This window comes from Mustela erminea, chromosome 2 (genome assembly GCF_009829155.1).
Source record: "Mustela erminea isolate mMusErm1 chromosome 2, mMusErm1.Pri, whole genome shotgun sequence".
In the NCBI taxonomy this organism is placed as follows: domain Eukaryota; kingdom Metazoa; phylum Chordata; class Mammalia; order Carnivora; family Mustelidae; genus Mustela; species Mustela erminea.
The window spans coordinates 132,924,221-132,942,506 of record NC_045615.1 but is presented as its reverse complement, the minus strand read 5'-3'; the positions used below and the strand labels follow the sequence as shown (position 1 = coordinate 132,942,506).

The following is an 18,286-nucleotide window of genomic DNA, read 5'->3' as shown; positions in this document are numbered from 1 at the left end:
AACCCAGGAGAAGGGACCCTGAGTCTCGAGCTTTGCATCTTTTAAGCTATATTACTAAACATGTACTGGCCCCTTTCCGGATGTGAGATCAGGGACTGCCGTCCAGCATCGGTGCAATATAACAGAACCTTAGCACAGTGTTTTTGCTTGGGTAGCACTGGCCTCCGCTGGTACAGTCTGGGGGTGGCTAGAGTCCAAGCCTTGAGGTTGATCAGAAGTAATTGCCTTCAGCGCTGGGCTGCAGCCAGTTTCCACAGAGCTTTGCAGCGGGTCATCATTTTTTCTGGGACTCCAGCCCACAAGAGGTTCAGTTAGCCCTTCCTCTCAAGCATCCACAAAAGTCATTTGGTGCAAGAGAATAGTGAGTAGAAGGGACTGCCTTCATTGTAACTAATGACCGTGGATACCGCACTGGAAGCAGTTTCCTGCTTTGCAGGTGAAAGAGGTGCCTTCTAATGGTGAGGCTCGTGCCCAGCGGGTTTGGTGGAAGGTTAGAGGGAATGAGAGGACTCCGCAGGTTTTCAGTGAAATTTGTATCTATCAAAAACAATGAATCACTCTACATTTACATTATTGAACTCCACATTTTTTTTTAAACTCAGTTGATAGCTAATAAATTTAAAGAGAAAATATTGAATGGTCATATATAGTGAGAGAAATGAAGGATAAGAAAATGAGTTCTGGCTGCTAAGAGAATAGATCTTGAATTTTCCCACCCCACACGCGTGCGCACACACACACAATGGTAATTATGTAACAGATGCAGGGTTAGTTCCCACAGTGAAGGTAATCACATCAAAGTATGTAAGTGTATCAAATCATCATGTTGTATCCCTGAATCTTGTGCAGGTTTATACATCAATTATATCTCCACAAAGCTGGAAAAGATGTGAACAGTAAAAAGAAAAATGTAATAAATACATAAAAGAAAATCTGCACTGTTATATATCCTTTGACTGAATATACAAGTGACTGTTGGAAACAAAAGCTGTGCATCAGTCAGACTTTTCCTGGTGCTCAAATGAACCAAAGGAGGAAATTAAAATGATTAATGAATGTATTTTCTGTTTGAAATAACAAATGGCTTAATGAGTGAATTATGGTTTAGGTGAAAAATTTTGAGGATCGGTTCATCTTTTAAAATATGGCTCCATTTAATTATAGAAATGCAATTAATTTTTACTTTAATATACCTGTTTAAAGACCCATTACTTTATGATAGTCAAATTTGTTTCTGAAATGTACTTGGCAAATTTTATCAGTATAATTGTTTGTTCCTAAGTATTAGTATGTTCGTTTCCTTAAAACACTTTATTCTGATGATAGAATATGTACTTAATTTTCTATTGGTTTTAGCATGTATTTAAACCTCTAGGTTAAAATATTTCTTAGTGAATATTATTCTAGGAATCAAATGAATAAAATCCACAGCCAAGAGGCGAGTTGGCTGTCCTGTTCAAGAATATTTTGTACATCTTCTTAGCTACCATAAATTGTGTTCTACTTACTATACTAACTGCCATTCTTTCAGAATCAACTAAAAGTTCATTTTCTTAACTTTTTCAAGATCCATCTTTCAGTACTTCCTTTACTCATGCTTTTATGTTTCCAGCCTTTCTGTGATGATTTTTTCCCTCTCTTTCTGCCCTTCCTCTTGCTTTCTGAAGCCATGTCCCTGAACCTGAGGATTATGGCTGTTCTCCTGATGAATGGTAAGCTGCATGGACCTTTCTGTCTCATGGATTCCTTTAAAAAGTTTGCATTTTATTGTTTTGATAAACACATTTCACTAGTTTTGGGGGGAAAAAGGCATTATAGATCAGGTGAGGTCAGTGTGCTATAAAGAACTTATTTCTTGAAATCCTGTGTCTGTCCTTGATTTCCTATTGCATAACCTTTAGTCGTTTTACACACATTTAGTTTAACAGTTAGGCTTGCGAGAGTTTACATTATGTATCCATAATAAAGTCTGTAATGATCAACTTGGGGTCCCTGGGCTGTGAACTAGCCAAGATTTACTAGAGCTCGAGAAGTTTTATCTTTTCTAGTTCAGCACTGCCACCTTCTGCTGCAATTTATATTTTCTACCGAGCCACAAAAAGACGCTACTGAATCCTACCCAAGACGCAGAAATTTCCTTTATGTCCCTTTTCATTAGTTTGGTAAATCTATTTGGGGTCTAGAACGTGAACATTTTCAAAAATAAATGCCTAGAACTAATGTTGTAAGACTATGCTACCAGGGACCAAAGTTAACTGAAATATAAATAATTTTAGAATATTAGAGATGTCACTTTATAGTTTTAATGTCCATGCTTTTGAGGGGTTTTGTTTGTTTTCCCTTAAAATCCATCCTCCGTGGATTTAACATTTTCATTTAGAACAGTATAAGTTTATTTTGGTATTTCTCGAACTCATCATGATTTGGTGACCAGCAAAACTTCAGAGAACAGATTCTTTTAATGCTGGTAACTATAGAATCCATTGTGGTTTTAGAAGGGCTTATATTTTTATTTTCAGGTTGCACATGTGTTCATGATTTGACCACATTTCCAGTATGCATGGAAGTCCAATAGCATCATTTACTATTTTTCAACTTGACTTTGATTTCAATACAGTGGAGCTTTGATAACAATTTGCAGCTAAACTCATACCCATAATAATGACAGAGGCAGCTGTTTGATTCATGTGGTACCTGATGAGTCATCACATTTAAACTCATTGCTTGGAGTGTCATCCAGTTTCAGACACCTACACACAACTGAATAATTCTTAGTGTTTTTAAAAATATTCTAAATCTTCTTACTGCTAGTGGGTAATTCAAGTTTAATGCAGTAGCTATTCCCTTTTAGTTAATCCTTCAAGAATGTAGTAAACTTTTGTGACTATATCTATTTATTTATTGTTTTCCTGTAACATTAATATAATTCTATTGATTATAAATAGTATTCACTAGTATAGAATTAATACAAATTTTTCTAAGAACTCTTATTCTTAAGGAAATTGACTGTAGCCTATTTTTACAAAGGTTGAATGGAAATGTAAAAAATTGTTGCTTATTTACTCAGATCGTTTAAAATATCCTACTTTCAATAGGAGTTGTTTTGTGATTTCTATCACTTTTGGAGAGGATACCATATTATCTAGCTAAGATCTCTTTGTAAAACACTCTGCTGGAAAATTTGATGTTTGATATTCTAAACTAGTTAACTCTAAATAAGAAATGCCAGATTTTTCATAAATTATATGATTCTGCTTAAATATTAGTATTATTTTAAAAGATTTTTATTCGGAGCCCCTGAGTGGCTCAGTGGGTTAAACTTCTGCCTTCAGCTCAGGTCATGATCTCAGGGTCCTGGGATGGAGCCCCGCATCAGGCTCTCTGCTCAGCAGGGAATCTGATTCCCACGTCCCCACCCCCCCACCCCCGCCTGCCTCTCTGCCTACTTGTGATCTCTCTGTCAAATAAATAAATAAAATCTTGGGGAAAAAAAATATTTTTATTTATTTGTCAGAGTGAGAGCACAAGCAGAGGGAGAAGCAGGCAGAGGGAGAAACAGGCTTCTTGCTGAGCACGGGACTTGATCCCAAGACCCCTGACATCATGACCTGGACCGAAGGCAGACGCTTAGCCATCTGAGCCACCCAGGTGCCCCTAAATACTAGTATTTTAAAAAATAAACAATAGGGAAGGCATTTACCACCTTTATAATAAAGTGAGCTTTATTTTAAATAAAGCTGAACTTCTGAGATTCCTCACCTATCAAACAGTTACCTACAGGCTTGCAAGGATGAAACAACAGATGCCACTTGAGCTTCTGTTCTGTCCTGGCCCACTGCAGTGGTCAAAGATGCAGACTTTGGATTCTGAGCACCCAAGTTCACATCCAGATCCTATTGGTGCCCTTGAAAAATTACCTAATCTCTCTGCCTGCCTGTCTTCCTCTGGTACAATGTGGACATCATAGGGAGGTTGTGAAGATTGACTAAGTTCTGTTTTTATTTTTCCTTTTTTTTTTTTTTTTTAAGTTTTATTTATTTGAGAGAGTGTGTGTGCATGTGAGCATGGGCGGGGGGTAGTATGGGCAGAAGGAGAGGGAGAATCTCAAGCAGGCTCCAGGCTGAGCACAGAGCCCAACTTGGGGTGATCCTGACAACCCTGAGATCACAACCTGAGCTGAAACTAAGAGTCTGATGCTTAACCAACTGGGCCACCCAGGTGCCCCCCAATGAGTTCCATTTTTAAAGTGCATAGAATAGAGTTTAGACATAGTATACTCACAGAGAGTGTTAGCTGCGGTGTCTCACTCAATCCTCATGATATATTTGAAGAGCTGCGATTGACGTGACCATATTCAAATTGGTGAAATTTAGGCAAAGAAGATAAGTAAATAACTTGTCCTAAAGTACACAAACAGGAAACATGAAAGCCAGAAATAAAACCTCACATAGCCCAGTCATAAAGTAGGTGCTGGTCGCTTTGTGTCCTACAGACCTTAAAGAACTGTAAAGTATATATGCTTTTAGAGTACAAAATATCCTTACCGTTTCAGTCTTTTTTTTTTTTTTATCTTTTCTTATTAAGGTAGCAAGAGCAGGTACAATTTAACTGACTTGAGAAAAGTTAGCACAGGGAACAGAATTTGGCACATTAATACATCTGACATCTCCCCTAACTCCCATCCAGTTGATTTCATGTTCCCAAGGAAACCAAGATCAAAAGTGTAATGCTGAAAAGAGAAAAAGGAAAAAAAAAAGTGAGATCCCAAATGAATCCTATGCTCTTGGCATCTGACTACATCATCATTCTGCTCGTCTTAGGGATAAACTAGAGAGTAGAGATGACTATATAAATCCATAATCAGAGTTCATGCCTGTCTGTGAACAGCTTCACATTTCAATGCAAAGTCCATTGAATTCCATATATAAAACCTATAGCCTATATACATTTTACTGCCCTGCTGAACCATATTCACCACAAAAATGTTAAGTTTAAAAAACACATAATATTTAAAACTTACATGTGTGCAGATTATTGTACATTTTTTATAATTTGAAGGCAAACCTGTGATATTCTCTTGAGAGTATTTTCAAACATACCCTCTTAACATTAAAGATAGTTGGGTCATGGCTGTAGCTTTATTCACTTAAATATATTAGTATAAAATAGTTCACAGAAATAAGATCATTTCCCAACCAGTAGCTACTTACTCCAAAATTGGTATGGTTTTCTTGTTATTGCCAACTATGGTAACCTAACATAAAACCTTAGAGATTCTTTTCTTTGAAACATCTACCATTGGAGAAAAGATCTGTTTATTCTTAAGATGTGATTGTTTTCAACTAAATATTTCCATAGCCACTTTTTCTTTTCCTCATAGTTACTGTGGAAAATTTCAAACCTAAACAACAGTAGACAGATTGCCCTTTCACTCTCTTCCATAGTACACGCTCAAAACCAATGTCATCTATAACTTTTCCTCACCATTATTATGAAACCAATCCCAGATACCATATTTATTTTTCTTAACTATTTAATATAGATTCCATACTGTTCTGATGGATTTTTGGAAGTTAATGCTAGTGAGGATGATTTTCCAAAAGGATTCTCTTAATATGTTCCATGCTTAGTCATTGAGTATGGTTTTTAGGATTATCATAGTATCAGTGGATAGTACTATTTTCTAGTCTTATTTTCTCATTTCATCTTGGTCTATAATTATGTATGGAATGAGTGGTATTTATTTTTTCTGCTGCAACAGCTAGACTCATGAAAACATCCTTCCAGGTGTGACTATATAATAATGAGATCTAACACATCCAAATTAACGTTTGTCTTCAAAGTAGTCACGTTGACAGGTAATTTCTTTGTTTCAATGATGCAGCCGTTTCACAGAATGTTTTTGGAACTCCTCTTTTGTAATTGCCTTCAGAAATACTTTGAGCCACACAGAAAAGCAGGTCTTATGACTTTGGTTAAAACTGATGTCTAACAAAAATATTATTGAATTCAATCACTTGTTTATATTCTTGGACTTGATGGGACATGACTCTGAATAACCAAGGCATTTCTAAAAATTAAATCTCCCTTTTATGGGATTTTGATTTGTAGCCAATGGCATTATTTAAAAGCAGGAGATGCAGATCCTTTCAGAAAATGGTGTTTTACCTCCCTACTAGGTTTATCTTCCAGTATGAGCCTGTGTGTAGTATGTGTGTGTGCAGAATGTACATCTATTTTATGTGTAGGCTGTGCATCTATTACAGGTGGCTGACATGGATTTTGTTCTTGTCTTTAATTTTTAATTTAAATTTGATTTTTAGTTCATAATGCATTAACATGTTGCAAATTCAAAGGGCATAAAGAGGGGAAGGTTTTTCCTCCCTTCCCTGCCTTGCAACCCTCCTCTCCCTTCCTGGAGGCAAGCAATATAAACAATTTCAGATGTATCCTTCCAGATCTGTTCTACACATATAAATGCATGTATTTGTTTTTTCTCTCATATATACAGAAAGGGAAGCATACTATGTGCCCTGTTTTGTGCCACCTTTTCTTTTGACAGGGCATCTTTGAGATCAGTCCAAGATCAGCTGAAGAGTTTCCTATTTTTTGTATAGCATTTGCTATGTTGATGTACCACAGTTTTTTAAAGCATCGTACTTGAGTTATTTCTAATCTTTTGCTATTAAAAGAAAAAAAAATGTACTGCAGGGACACCTGGATGTCTCAGTCAGTTGAGCATCTAACTCTTGGTTTTGGCTGAGATCATGATCTCATGGGTCCTGAGATCAAGTCCTGCATTGGGCTCTGTGCTCAGCAGGGAGTCTGCTTCAAGATTCTCTCCCCCTGCCCCTCCTTCTATTTGCCTGGTGCATGCTCTCACTCTCTCTCAAATAAATAAATCTTTTTAAAGATGTACTGCAAAGAATGAATTTACACATACAACATTTTGCACCAGGTAGATAGCTTGTATAAATTCCCAGAACTAGAATTACTGGATCAAAGGGATACACATGCATTTTAAATTTTGGTGGAAATTGCTCAGTTGTTCTTATTAGAAGTTATGCCAATTTTCATACTCAGCAATGGTATGATTTATCTTTTTCCATAATCACAACAGCACAGAATTGTCAAATTTATTTCTGCTAAATTGATGCATTCATTTCTCTCATTGTAGGGTAAACTGAAGTTTGTATTTTTTAAATTTAATTAATTAATTTATTTGACAGAGAGATCATAAGTAGGCGGAGAGGCAGGCAGAGAGAGAGAAAGGGGGAAGCAGGCTCCCTGCCGAGCAGAGAGCCCGATGCGGGGCTCGACCCTGGGATCATGACCTGAGCCAAAGGCAGAGGCTTTAACCCACTGAGCCACCCAGGCGCCCCTGAAGTTTGTATTTAAAGGCACTCGTATTTCATCTGCTTGTTGTTTCGCTACATTGTTGATCTTTTTCATATTGGTTTCTATGAGTTCTTTCTATTTCGGGGAAACTATTTCAAGGGCCATACTGTCATATATGAAAATAGGTGATACTGGTTAAGCCATATGCATTCTAAATTTCCTGTTAATTTTTAATGCCATGGGGATTCTTCTTCTTCTTCTTTTTTTTTTTTTTTTTTTTTTTTTTTTGGTATGGTCAGGAAATAATTATTTACCCTGTATCATAGTTTTTAAATTAGCCTACAAGAAACTACCATCTATACTGTACAGACTACTTGTTCCTCATTCTCCTCACCTTAATGTTACCCTCCCTATCCCATTCCTTCTTGCAAAACACCATCATCTCTTTTGTCTCTTTCGTGTTCATAAGTGCACTTAAAAATTTTCTATGGAAAAAAATCAAGCAAAATGTTGATGTTGGCTTGCATTTGTATTTGTGAGCAGTTTGCAAATTCATAGTTTTGTCCACTAAGTTTAAATTACCACTTTCGCTTTTAATACGGTTGGTTCTTATTTTGAAATGACATGAGTGTCCTAATTTTATCTGTTTACGATGACTAAAAGTGAACATCTTAGAAGATTTCAGAGAGGGTTGTTGAGAGCTCCATGCCTGAGTTATCCAACCCAGGCTATGTGGATTAGCAGATGAGTTGTTTATGGTTCTTATGATCTTGGAGAAGAAGTCACTTTCTGACTGAAGAGTTCTTATTTAATGTTTTTCATGGTATAAGCTTCATTGATATTTGGAGGGTGGAATGTGTCCATATAAAGATTTCAGTTGCATATCTAGTGTTATTTGTTACAAATACATTTGAAAGTTATATCAATTATGGTAACTGATTTATGAGATAAAAGGGTTTCTGGTGAGATTAATAAGACAGATCTTCAGATTTGTGAAGGCTTTTAGTCTGGAATTCTTTGGAAGGAAAATAGACCTCCACATGCAAGATGTTACTGTGATTATTCTTTGACATTTCAATTTATCTAACAAATAAGTGGGAATGTATAACTAAGAACGATTAATGAATACATTTTAATAATAGGGAGATTTTCTGGAGCCCCAGTAATAAACTATGTTTAAGAAATGATAGTATTTGGAAGAGAAATGTGTGCCATTTTTTTTGCGTTCCCATTGATAAGTCATTTAAAAGATCTTGGATTTTTCCCTCCATCTTTAAAACTAGAGGAAAAGGGATAATGTCTTTATTCTGTTTCCTAGGGATGTTTTGAGAATTCAAAACTACTACATTCTAATGAAGATGTACTATATTCCAGTTCTCAGAATTAATAGATCAAACTGCTACATGTAAATAAAGATGTATCTTACTATAAACCTTCTAACTTCCTCCTTTAGTTATATTTCATTGATACTGTGTATGTTTAATTATATCAGATTCTTTTTTTCTTTAGTGATTTCTTCTTCCTTTCAAACAGCTGGCTTTAAAGATACGAAACTATTGATGTTTGGCACACTGGCATTGATAATACTCTGTAACTGTAAAAATTATGATCAAAAGCTTTCTGGGCTACAGTTACTTAGTATTGGACATATTATCTTTCCTTGGTGAATTAATTCTAGAATTTTCTTCTATGCACAAAAGCTTAGATGTATGTATTTTCATTGAACATTGCAAAGTATAGCCTTTGGGTTTGACATTCCCACTTACGTGTTCTATGCTCTTCCTTTTAATCTTAACATTTTGATATTAAGTTGCATGGCCGTGAGATTCGTAATAGCTAGAAATACAGAGGCAATTCTGACTCCATTTATTTCATGTGAAGCACATAAGTGTTTGCTCATCTGAAGAGAATCCCAACACCAAAAAAAACCCCTACATTTTTATGATTTGTTCTTACCTATGCAGGACAAATGTGCTATATATACATATATCAGATATTTCTTAGTGACAGATGTTGATAAGATGTATATAAAGCTTATTGCTCATATTTTTATGTTCCATATGATAATCATGTAGTGTTAGTCTCTACAAATAAAGATTTCTCATAGGCTAAAGTAAAAGAGTCAATTTTTTTCATAACTTTATTCTCAAGTTCTAAAAACTTGAAAAAATTATGGAAATAGAAATTCATTTCTAGGTATTTTAGCAGTGTTGTTACTTTTTAAAAAATCTTTTTAAAATTCATGTGATTACAGTGTAATTCCACTGCAGAAGAATGAGCTATAAAATACTATTTTTTATTACACTGCGGAAGTCTATCACATTTTAGAACGCTTGAAAATAATGTATGGTGCAGTTATGAAATCTTTGGTATCTTATCTAGAAATGCAGACCAAATTATATTTAATATATTAAAGGTTTACAGGCATAATGATTTATTTAAAAAGTAAGTGTCAAATAGATCAGTGGCTTATATAAATGAACCAGATTTGCTCCATTTTCCCCTTCAGGCAGAGCTCACAGTTTGGAGACGAAAAAACATTTAGTGATACATCATTGCTGGAAAACCTCCAAAATAATCACGTAAGCAACATAAAACCATTATCTTTTTGTTGATGAGTGAAAGCTGATGAGTATTTCTCTGAATTATCTTCCATGTTTGTGTCTTCTTTTTTTTTTAGTTTCATGATCATTTTTAATACTTATACAGATCTACTACTTTTAAATCCTTTTTACTTAGCCCACACAAATTCATGGCTATTAGGAATTTAGTTTTGAAATTCATGTTAATCAATATTCTATCTTCTATTCTATATTCTGTAGAATATAGATATAATTCTATATTTTAAAATATAGAATTATAATTCTATAATTAATAGAATTCTGTTTGCGTAGAATAGCTCACTATTCACCAGCTCAAACTATCTGTTTGACCAGTTCCCAATCTATACAAAAAGAATTCTGGAAACTTCTACCCAGTGTGACCATTGTACTTGTGAAGTTACTGACACTTCACAAAAATTCCATCGGATCAAATGGTATGGCTTCCTGGAGTCTTAACCCCAGAACCTTTTCTCATTATCACTCCAAGCTCAATATATCAAAACACGCTCATTACCTCAAAACACGCTCCTTGAGCACAGGTGGCTTACTAACCTGTGCGGTGGGCTGGAGCTCTAGCAAGGTGTCTTACAGGTACTTGGGGATCCTTTCTTCTTAAGCAAACCTTCCATAGAATATGAGGTTCATGATCCACAAGACCTAGACCGCTTCTTCCCTCTGTGTTCTCTGGTTTGGATTGCTCCATCACCTATTTTAATTCTCTTTCCAGGAACTTAGGAGCTGCTTTGGATACCTCCTTTTCCATCCATCTCCAGCTCTATAGAGTGGCCAAGCCCTTGTCAATTGCAACTTCTAGAATATATCTGAAATATCTTCTTTACTTCATTCTCACTCTCCCTCCCTGAGTCCACTGCCAGCCTCCCCCTGCCAGTCTCCTTGTATCCACTCCGCTCTTTTCTTTCTCCTCAGGCCACACTGGCTTTTATTTTCTCAAAAACCCTCATTCCTTCCTTCTATAGGATCTTTTCAGTCTTACGTCATCCCTGCTTGATGCAAAACGCTTGGCTCAGTTCTTCATGAGGCTAAAACTGCAGCTTAAATCTCAAATTATCTTGAGAATAACCACAGACTGGCCCAGGTCACATTACATAATATTTTCACATTCTCTCCTTTATAGTCCTTTCACACTATAAGTAAATATTTATGTATTTATCTGTGTCTGTCTTCCCCACAAGCTAGGCTTCACACAGCAAGGACCATGTCTGTTTTGTCTACTGTACTAACCTGAAAATAGATTTTTCAAATAATGTTGTGATTTACCTTCCCAATAACTTCATATGTTTTTTGGTTTTTTGTTTTGTTTTTTGGTCCAAGGGCATAAAAGAATATTTCTTATTTGATATTTATCTTCATCCAGAACCAAACAAAAAGATGTTTAAGTTAAAAGATCTGGCTTCTGGCGCACCTGGGTGGTTCAGTCTGTTGGGCATCTGACTCTTGATCTCAGCTCACGTCTTGATCTTGGGGTCATGAATTTGAGCCCCAAGCTGGGCTCCATGCAGAAGGTGAAGACTACACACACACACACACACACGAAAGAAAGAAAAAGGAGGATCTGGCTACTTTTCTCCTATAAACTCTAAGTTCCTTGCAGAAACGATCTACTTTTATGGCTTCCTCAGGCTGTAAGAATCCATCCCATTATACTTAGCAATTGCTCAAGCAATTCTTTTTATTTAGTAAAACATGTATCACATTAAGGCCATCATTTGTGGAGAAAGAAGGACAAGTTATTACAGAGGAATCCTCTGCCATCATCACCTCAGCACAAAATGGTGGAACCCCAGTATAAGATCAGATGCCAAAAGTTTAAATCTAATCAGGAATTAGATCCAGGTAAATGAGCATTTTAGAATTTCTCTCCTGTCTTCTGAGAACAGGATTTGACCATATCTACCTTTTTTCACTGTGCTATTTTCATTTGACACACCAAGTTGTTTTGTGTAAATGTTTGGAAAAATGAATGAAAGAGTGTAAGAATGAATGATTTTAGTTAAAAATATGTTTTCCTCATAACAGAGATCAGCTTCTTTGTTGTCTCTAACCTTACACCTTCAATGCTGAACAGCTATAGTCTTAATAGACATAAGTAATTTTGCTGTCATTAATGTCAAAATCTTTAAATGAAAAGAGTTGAATTGTGTGTTTCTTTCTTACAGCCAACTGCACCTATAATATGTGAATTTCTTACAATGATGGCGGTTTGTCACACAGCAGTACCAGAGCGAGAAGGTGATAAGATAATTTACCAAGCAGCGTCTCCAGGTACAAAGAAAGAAGTTATAATGTATTTTTCCAGTGGAAAATTGTTCTGAATTTTGAGGTTGTCTAGAAAAAAATCAGTTTAATTTGGAAAAAGTAAAATAACCAAGTTATGTTTTTAAATAACAAAAATGTATTTATTAATTAGAAAACCTAGTTTTCAGAATTAAATATATATATAAAAATATATATATATATATAAAATATATATATAAAAATAACCTTGGGGCACCTGGGTGGCTCAGTGGGTTAAAGCCTCTGCTTTCGGCTCAGGTCATGATCCCAGGGTCCTGGGATTGAGCCCCACATCGGGTTCTCTGCTCAGCAGGGAGCCTGCTTCCCCCTCTCTCTCTGCCTGCCTTTCTGCCTACTTGTGATCTCTGTCTATCAAATAGATAAATAAAATTTAAAAAAAAATAAAATATATAACCTTACACACATAATTTTTAGCATTTGACATAAATTGTATGGAAATTGGAATAATAAAATTCACACAAAAAGTACTTTTTTATACACATAGTAGTTTCCTCCCTTCTTTGAAAATAACAATTTTGCTGTCCTCTTCTGGAAATGATAATCAGGGAGCTTGTTGCATAATTTGGATGAAGAAAGTTCACCATTTGAAAGGGATGCCATAAAATATGAATTAGCATGGTTATCAATATTTAATGCTGAGGCTTAATTTTAAACTTATTTTCAGTGTAAACTTGGGCAGTTTGATGATTTCAAGGTTTTAGGAAAGAAGGAAAGGAACATACTTTAAAGACCTTTGTTTTAGTGTTTTAACTGTATTCTAAACCAGTACCTGTGACCTTGCAGAATGCACCAAATTCCTAAAAAGCAGAAGAAATGTTATATCTCATATTGTTAGGATGGACCCTATGTGAGTGTTTCTTATCCCTGCCCGCAGCAACAAGAAAGTTTGATATAATACGGTGATGAAAGTAATAGATAATAAAACAAACATCAGTTCATTTATATCCATTTCTTTTTTCTTTTTTTTCCCTTTCTCTCTTTTCCAGTCTTGTCCAATCTTTTCCAATCTTGTACAAATCTTATCCAATTTCTCTCTTTTTTGAGTAGAGTTGACACATAGTGTTACAGTAGTTCCAAATGTACAGCTTCATGCATTTATATCCATTTAAATCGAATCTTCCATTCGCATTTCTCTACATTCAGTGGTTTAGGAGGAAAAGCATAAAACGTAAGACAATGTTGTGCATTTATTTTGAGAAAAAAATTTTTATAGAATATTCTGGATCAATGGTACATTTAGATTACCCTTCTTAGGTCTGTTATCAGTCAAATATGACTCCTGGTTCCATACGAGTCTCAGATCCTTAAGATGAGTCTTCTCGTTCCTTTGGCACCTTCATATGATTTCAAAACAAATGGATTTCAACAGGGGCCAGGATAAACAGAATTTTAATTCTTTTAACATTCAATAGAAAAATGTAGTGATGTAGTTCTGTTTTACGAGGGGTAATTATCTTACCTCACCATGTATTTGCTTTTACCTTTTTCCCTAAAACAGATGAAGGAGCATTGGTGAGAGCAGCCAAGCAACTGAATTTTGTTTTCACTGGAAGAACACCGGACTCAGTGATTATAGACTCAGTAAGTTATTTCTTTTTAAGTGTCTTTTTCATCAAAGCAGTGATGTGTGCATAACTTCAAAGATAAACTAATATCAAAGGATCATAATAAAATAGAAGTTCCCTGTCCCAGAAGCAGCCACTTTATCTCTTTCTTCAGACACTTATAAATCTATTTTCAAAAACACATGTGATGAATGATAGCTGTTTTCATTCCTCCGTTTGAACACATCTAGTGACTTTGTCTTCTGTTATGTTAAGTGAGGATTTATCTCTCTTGATTCACTGTCCCTTCCCAGAATATATATTAACTATATGACTATATATTACGATAATTACATTACAGCTTTTAGTGAAACAAGTATTCAGACCTAATTTTTAAAATACACAAAAGACTTGAGCAAACATTTCACAAAAGAAGATATACGAATGGCCACTGAGCATGTGAAAATAAGAAATTATTAGCCATCAGTGAAATGCAAATTGAAATCACAATGAGGTGCTATATACATACCCACCATAAAATTAAAAATACGGTCAGTACCAAATGTTAATGAGAATAGAGAGCTCGTGAAGCACCCATGTGTTGTCAGTTGAAGTGTGAAATGGCATGAGCCCTTTGGAAAGCCTCAGTTTTCTAAGGCAGATAAACAGGCACCTGACCCAGCAATTGTTACCCAGGAGAAATGAAAGCTTGTGTCCACAAACAGATACCTAATGGAATGTTCACAGCAGCTTTATTCAAAGTAGTCAAACACTGGCAACAAACCAAACATCCAACCGCAAGAGAAGGGGTAAACAAATTGTGATATACACTTCCAGTGGACTATCCAAACAATAAAAAGGGAGGAATTGTGGATTCATCAAGAACATGGATAAGTCTCAAAAACATCATGTCGAGCCGACAAAGATAGACCCAAAGGAGTGCGTGCTCTCGAGATGAGACAAAAGCAATCATGGCAGTAGAATTCAGAACAGTGGTTGTCTTAGGGTCAGGGAAGACATGGATCAGAGGAGAGCACAGGGAATTTATGGGGTGATGGGAATGTTCTACATCTCGATGGTGGTGGTGGTTACACCATCATACCATTGGAAAAGACAGTTTTTGCCAGACTGTGTGTTTAACGTCTGTGTACCTTATTGTATATAAGTTGCCTCTCACTAAAAAAACTCGTGACTTAGTATTTGTTACTATGCCTGTACCAGTATTCACAGTTGAACATTGTTGTACTCAAGAATTTTTTTCTCTTCTTTAATTTTGTGTTTCCTGATAGAAATTATTTCCTGAAAATAATTTTTCCTTTATTTCCTAAAGATAAGTCCCTTATCTTTTTTTTTCAATTGCTTAATGTTCTCTCCACCTATTAGTGATTGTTCCCATGTATTCTTAGTACACATACTCCAAGTGTACTAAGTCACACCAGGTGATCAGTCAGTTGGCAGTTCTTACCTTGAGACATGCCCAATCACGGCTCTACAAGTTCACCATTCTTTTCGGTCTGTGCCAACTTTGTTCTAAGGCCTGTTTCTACAGCACATGGAATCCCTTTAGATATTCCTCTGTATGGGACTATTTCCTGTGTCTCAAATCTTCTTTCTTGGTAACTTCCCTGTTTTGATGGAAGACATTTCATGTTTGTTTCTTCAGATTAAAAAGTTATTCTGGGAACAGAGGGCACACTAGCGATAGCCCTCAGTGAGTCCAGCTCTTGACTCTAGGGCTCTGAGACACACTGGTTGATGTGTCCCCATCCTGTTCATGGTGGTCATCCTGGAATTGCTTTCTCATCTTCCTGAAAACTTTCTTTACTTCTGTCCTGTGTTAGATCTTTTGTTTCTAAATCCCATGTCTTTCTTGTTCTTGGTTTACTCTTTTACTTCTGTGGAATACATTTTCTGGTGGCGTTTTGGGAAAAGATACATGGGGAGTAACTCGCTTATTTCTTTTGTAGTCCTTTCAAGTCTAAACATTTTCCATCCTACCATTATACTTAATTGATAGTCCAGATGAATATAGAACTACAGGATAGAAATTATTTTCCTTAGAAATATTGATTTTTTCACTATTTTCTGGTTTCCAGTACTCTGGAAGGTTGTAGAACCTTTCTCCCAAGAGTTTGGACATTTTGTGACTGTATACCTTAGTGGGAATATTTCTAACCCACTGTGCTAAGCACTGGTGGGCCTTTTTCCATTTGGAAAATTCAGTTCTGGAAAATTTTTCTTGAATGATTCAATTTTCCTTCCCTCTTTTTGCCCTCTTTAGAATTCTTGAACTAATCTTTAGCTTTTATACTCCTGCTTTTCATGCCTTAGACTTTTTGCTCTGCTTTTTGGAAGTTTTCTTTAGGTTTATTTTCTTAACTTACTATTCGTGTTTTGTTTTGTTGAATTTCTGCTCCCATGTTTTTGGTTTCGAGAAGCTTGTTTTGTTCTTTCAGTATTTCTTTTTAATAGTATCCTGTTCTTGTTTCATGAATGTCATATTATTTCCCTGAGAGAAATAATGATAGCTTTTTTGAAATCTTCATTTAAAAATTTTTACAAGCATTTAACAAAGTGCTTAATTACAAAGCATTTATAAGCCTTTAGTTAAACTGTAGTTTTTACCAGAATATAAAATGGTCTGAAACAGTCATCTGCAGTGAATATAGTTTTGGAAGAAAGCATACTTCATCAAAAGTAAAATATCAACTTTCTAATGTTCTTCTCCAGAATTTCTCATTTTCTACTTAGGGGAAAAGAGCAGCATTTACATCACTGTAGCTCTTGCATATGGGAATGTCTGATAGACTCTATTGGGTTTTTGACACAAATTGCAATATGCAGAATAATAAGGCCAGTCTCCTCCCATACCACCAAAGAGCACCAACCAGGGTATAAGTATTTCTCATAAAAGCACAAGAATTATTATAAACAGTCTTATTCTTTCACACATTTTTTGCATGGGTCCCCTTAAGAAGCATATGCTGGCCTATGCAGCAGTATTTCCAAGGGTGTAAAACCCTGCAAAAAAGTTTTATGCTACCAGGAAGCCACAGTAATTGGTTCCAATGTTTAGCAGGAAATGACACATGTGACAAACCACTTCAGTCTGGGGTTGATACTATGTGCAGAGACATCCTGGACCCACCCACCAGACCCTTGGGCCCATCAGGAAACCCAAACCTGAAACTTCTTTGGTCCACAGGAAATTTTGTTTTGAATTCTTTTTCCTACAAATTGCTTTTGTCTGTTGGTTTTGGATATCTCTGTTCGATGTTAGGGTCATTAGATGTCTGTTAATCTTTGGTACTCTCATGGTTAAGAAGAAGGAACTTGAAAGCAGATGTGATAGTTAAGAGCCTGAGGGGGATTTTTGTCTACAGTGAGCTCTACTGTAGGGTGGTCTGGGAGATTCATTTGGGAAGTCATGATGTCTGTACCCTTAAGACTTCTCTTGGGCTTGCTGAATTCCCCAGAGAGTAATCTCCAGATTTTTGCTGAGTCTGACTGAGTAGGATAAGATATTGGGGCCCAGCATTTAATATGAATATATCAATGCCATGTCTTCAACTGTGCTGGTCAACTCTAGACAAAAGATTCTTCTAGACCAAAGGAAGGGCCAGGGCTGAGAGCTCTTTTCAAGTGGATCTTACCCAGTTCTCCCCATTTTAGGCCCCTCTCTTACCTCACAATTCTGGAGCTATCTACTTTTTCATATCATTAAACCACTTAAGGATCATATGGTACAAATCAGGTGGGTTCTTAGATTTTCCCATGACCACTATGGCATTCAGCCTTCTTGGATCTGCTAAGCTACCATCTACTGATCTGTGCTCCAGCTTCCACATTTCTGGTGCTATTGTCTCTTTTCTTATTTTCCCGCCATTGTAAGCTGCTTTCTTTTTAAAGTGTTTACTGTCGTTTTGGTGAAGCTTTGGGAAAGACAGAAATTAAATGTGTATGTTCAGCCTTCCCTCTTAACCTGAAAGTTAATAAATTCGCTTAAAGAGAATGTATTCAGAAGGGATGTTTTATGTGTGTTTTTTTTAATATTAAAACTTCATGCATAGGGTTTATTTCCAAGAAACCCACAATACTTCCAACATGATGTAATCATATATTCCTTTCCTTCATAGTTGGGACAAGAAGAAAGATACGAATTACTCAATGTTCTGGAATTCACCAGGTAAGACATCTGCTCTGTGATTTGTATCTATCCGTAAGATAAATTCCTATATATTTTTGTTCTTTCCCTTTTAAGTAAATAGAAAGTTATGCTTTATTTTTTTAACTTAACTTTTTTAGAATAAATATTAATTTAAATCTACATTATAGCTTCTAATTGTTCATAACAGCTAAGAAATCATAAACACCTATCTTCAGAGTATTGCCAGACATGACTCCTGGAGGCACCATAAAAATATTTTTGAACAAAGCAGGTCTGCATCACAACTGTGGGTTATAGGACCAGGATTCTCATGGCTG

General features: G+C 35.8%; 1 protein-coding gene across 4 annotated transcripts in view; it reads left to right on the top strand.

Moving 5' to 3' along the window:
- Window positions 1-18,286, top strand: part of ATP8A1 (ATPase phospholipid transporting 8A1) — a 237,954-nt gene that overhangs the window by 90,389 nt on the left and 129,279 nt on the right. For 3 of the 4 annotated variants that reach the window (XM_032334198.1, XM_032334197.1, XM_032334200.1), the window contains 5 exons: window positions 1,668-1,712; window positions 9,848-9,920; window positions 12,119-12,224; window positions 13,756-13,838; window positions 17,938-17,987. In XM_032334198.1, coding sequence (XP_032190089.1) covers window positions 1,668-1,712; window positions 9,848-9,920; window positions 12,119-12,224; window positions 13,756-13,838; window positions 17,938-17,987 — 357 coding nt within the window. The remainder of the gene's footprint in view (window positions 1-1,667; window positions 1,713-9,847; window positions 9,921-12,118; window positions 12,225-13,755; window positions 13,839-17,937; window positions 17,988-18,286) is intronic. The other variant, XM_032334199.1, reaches the window with a different exon arrangement.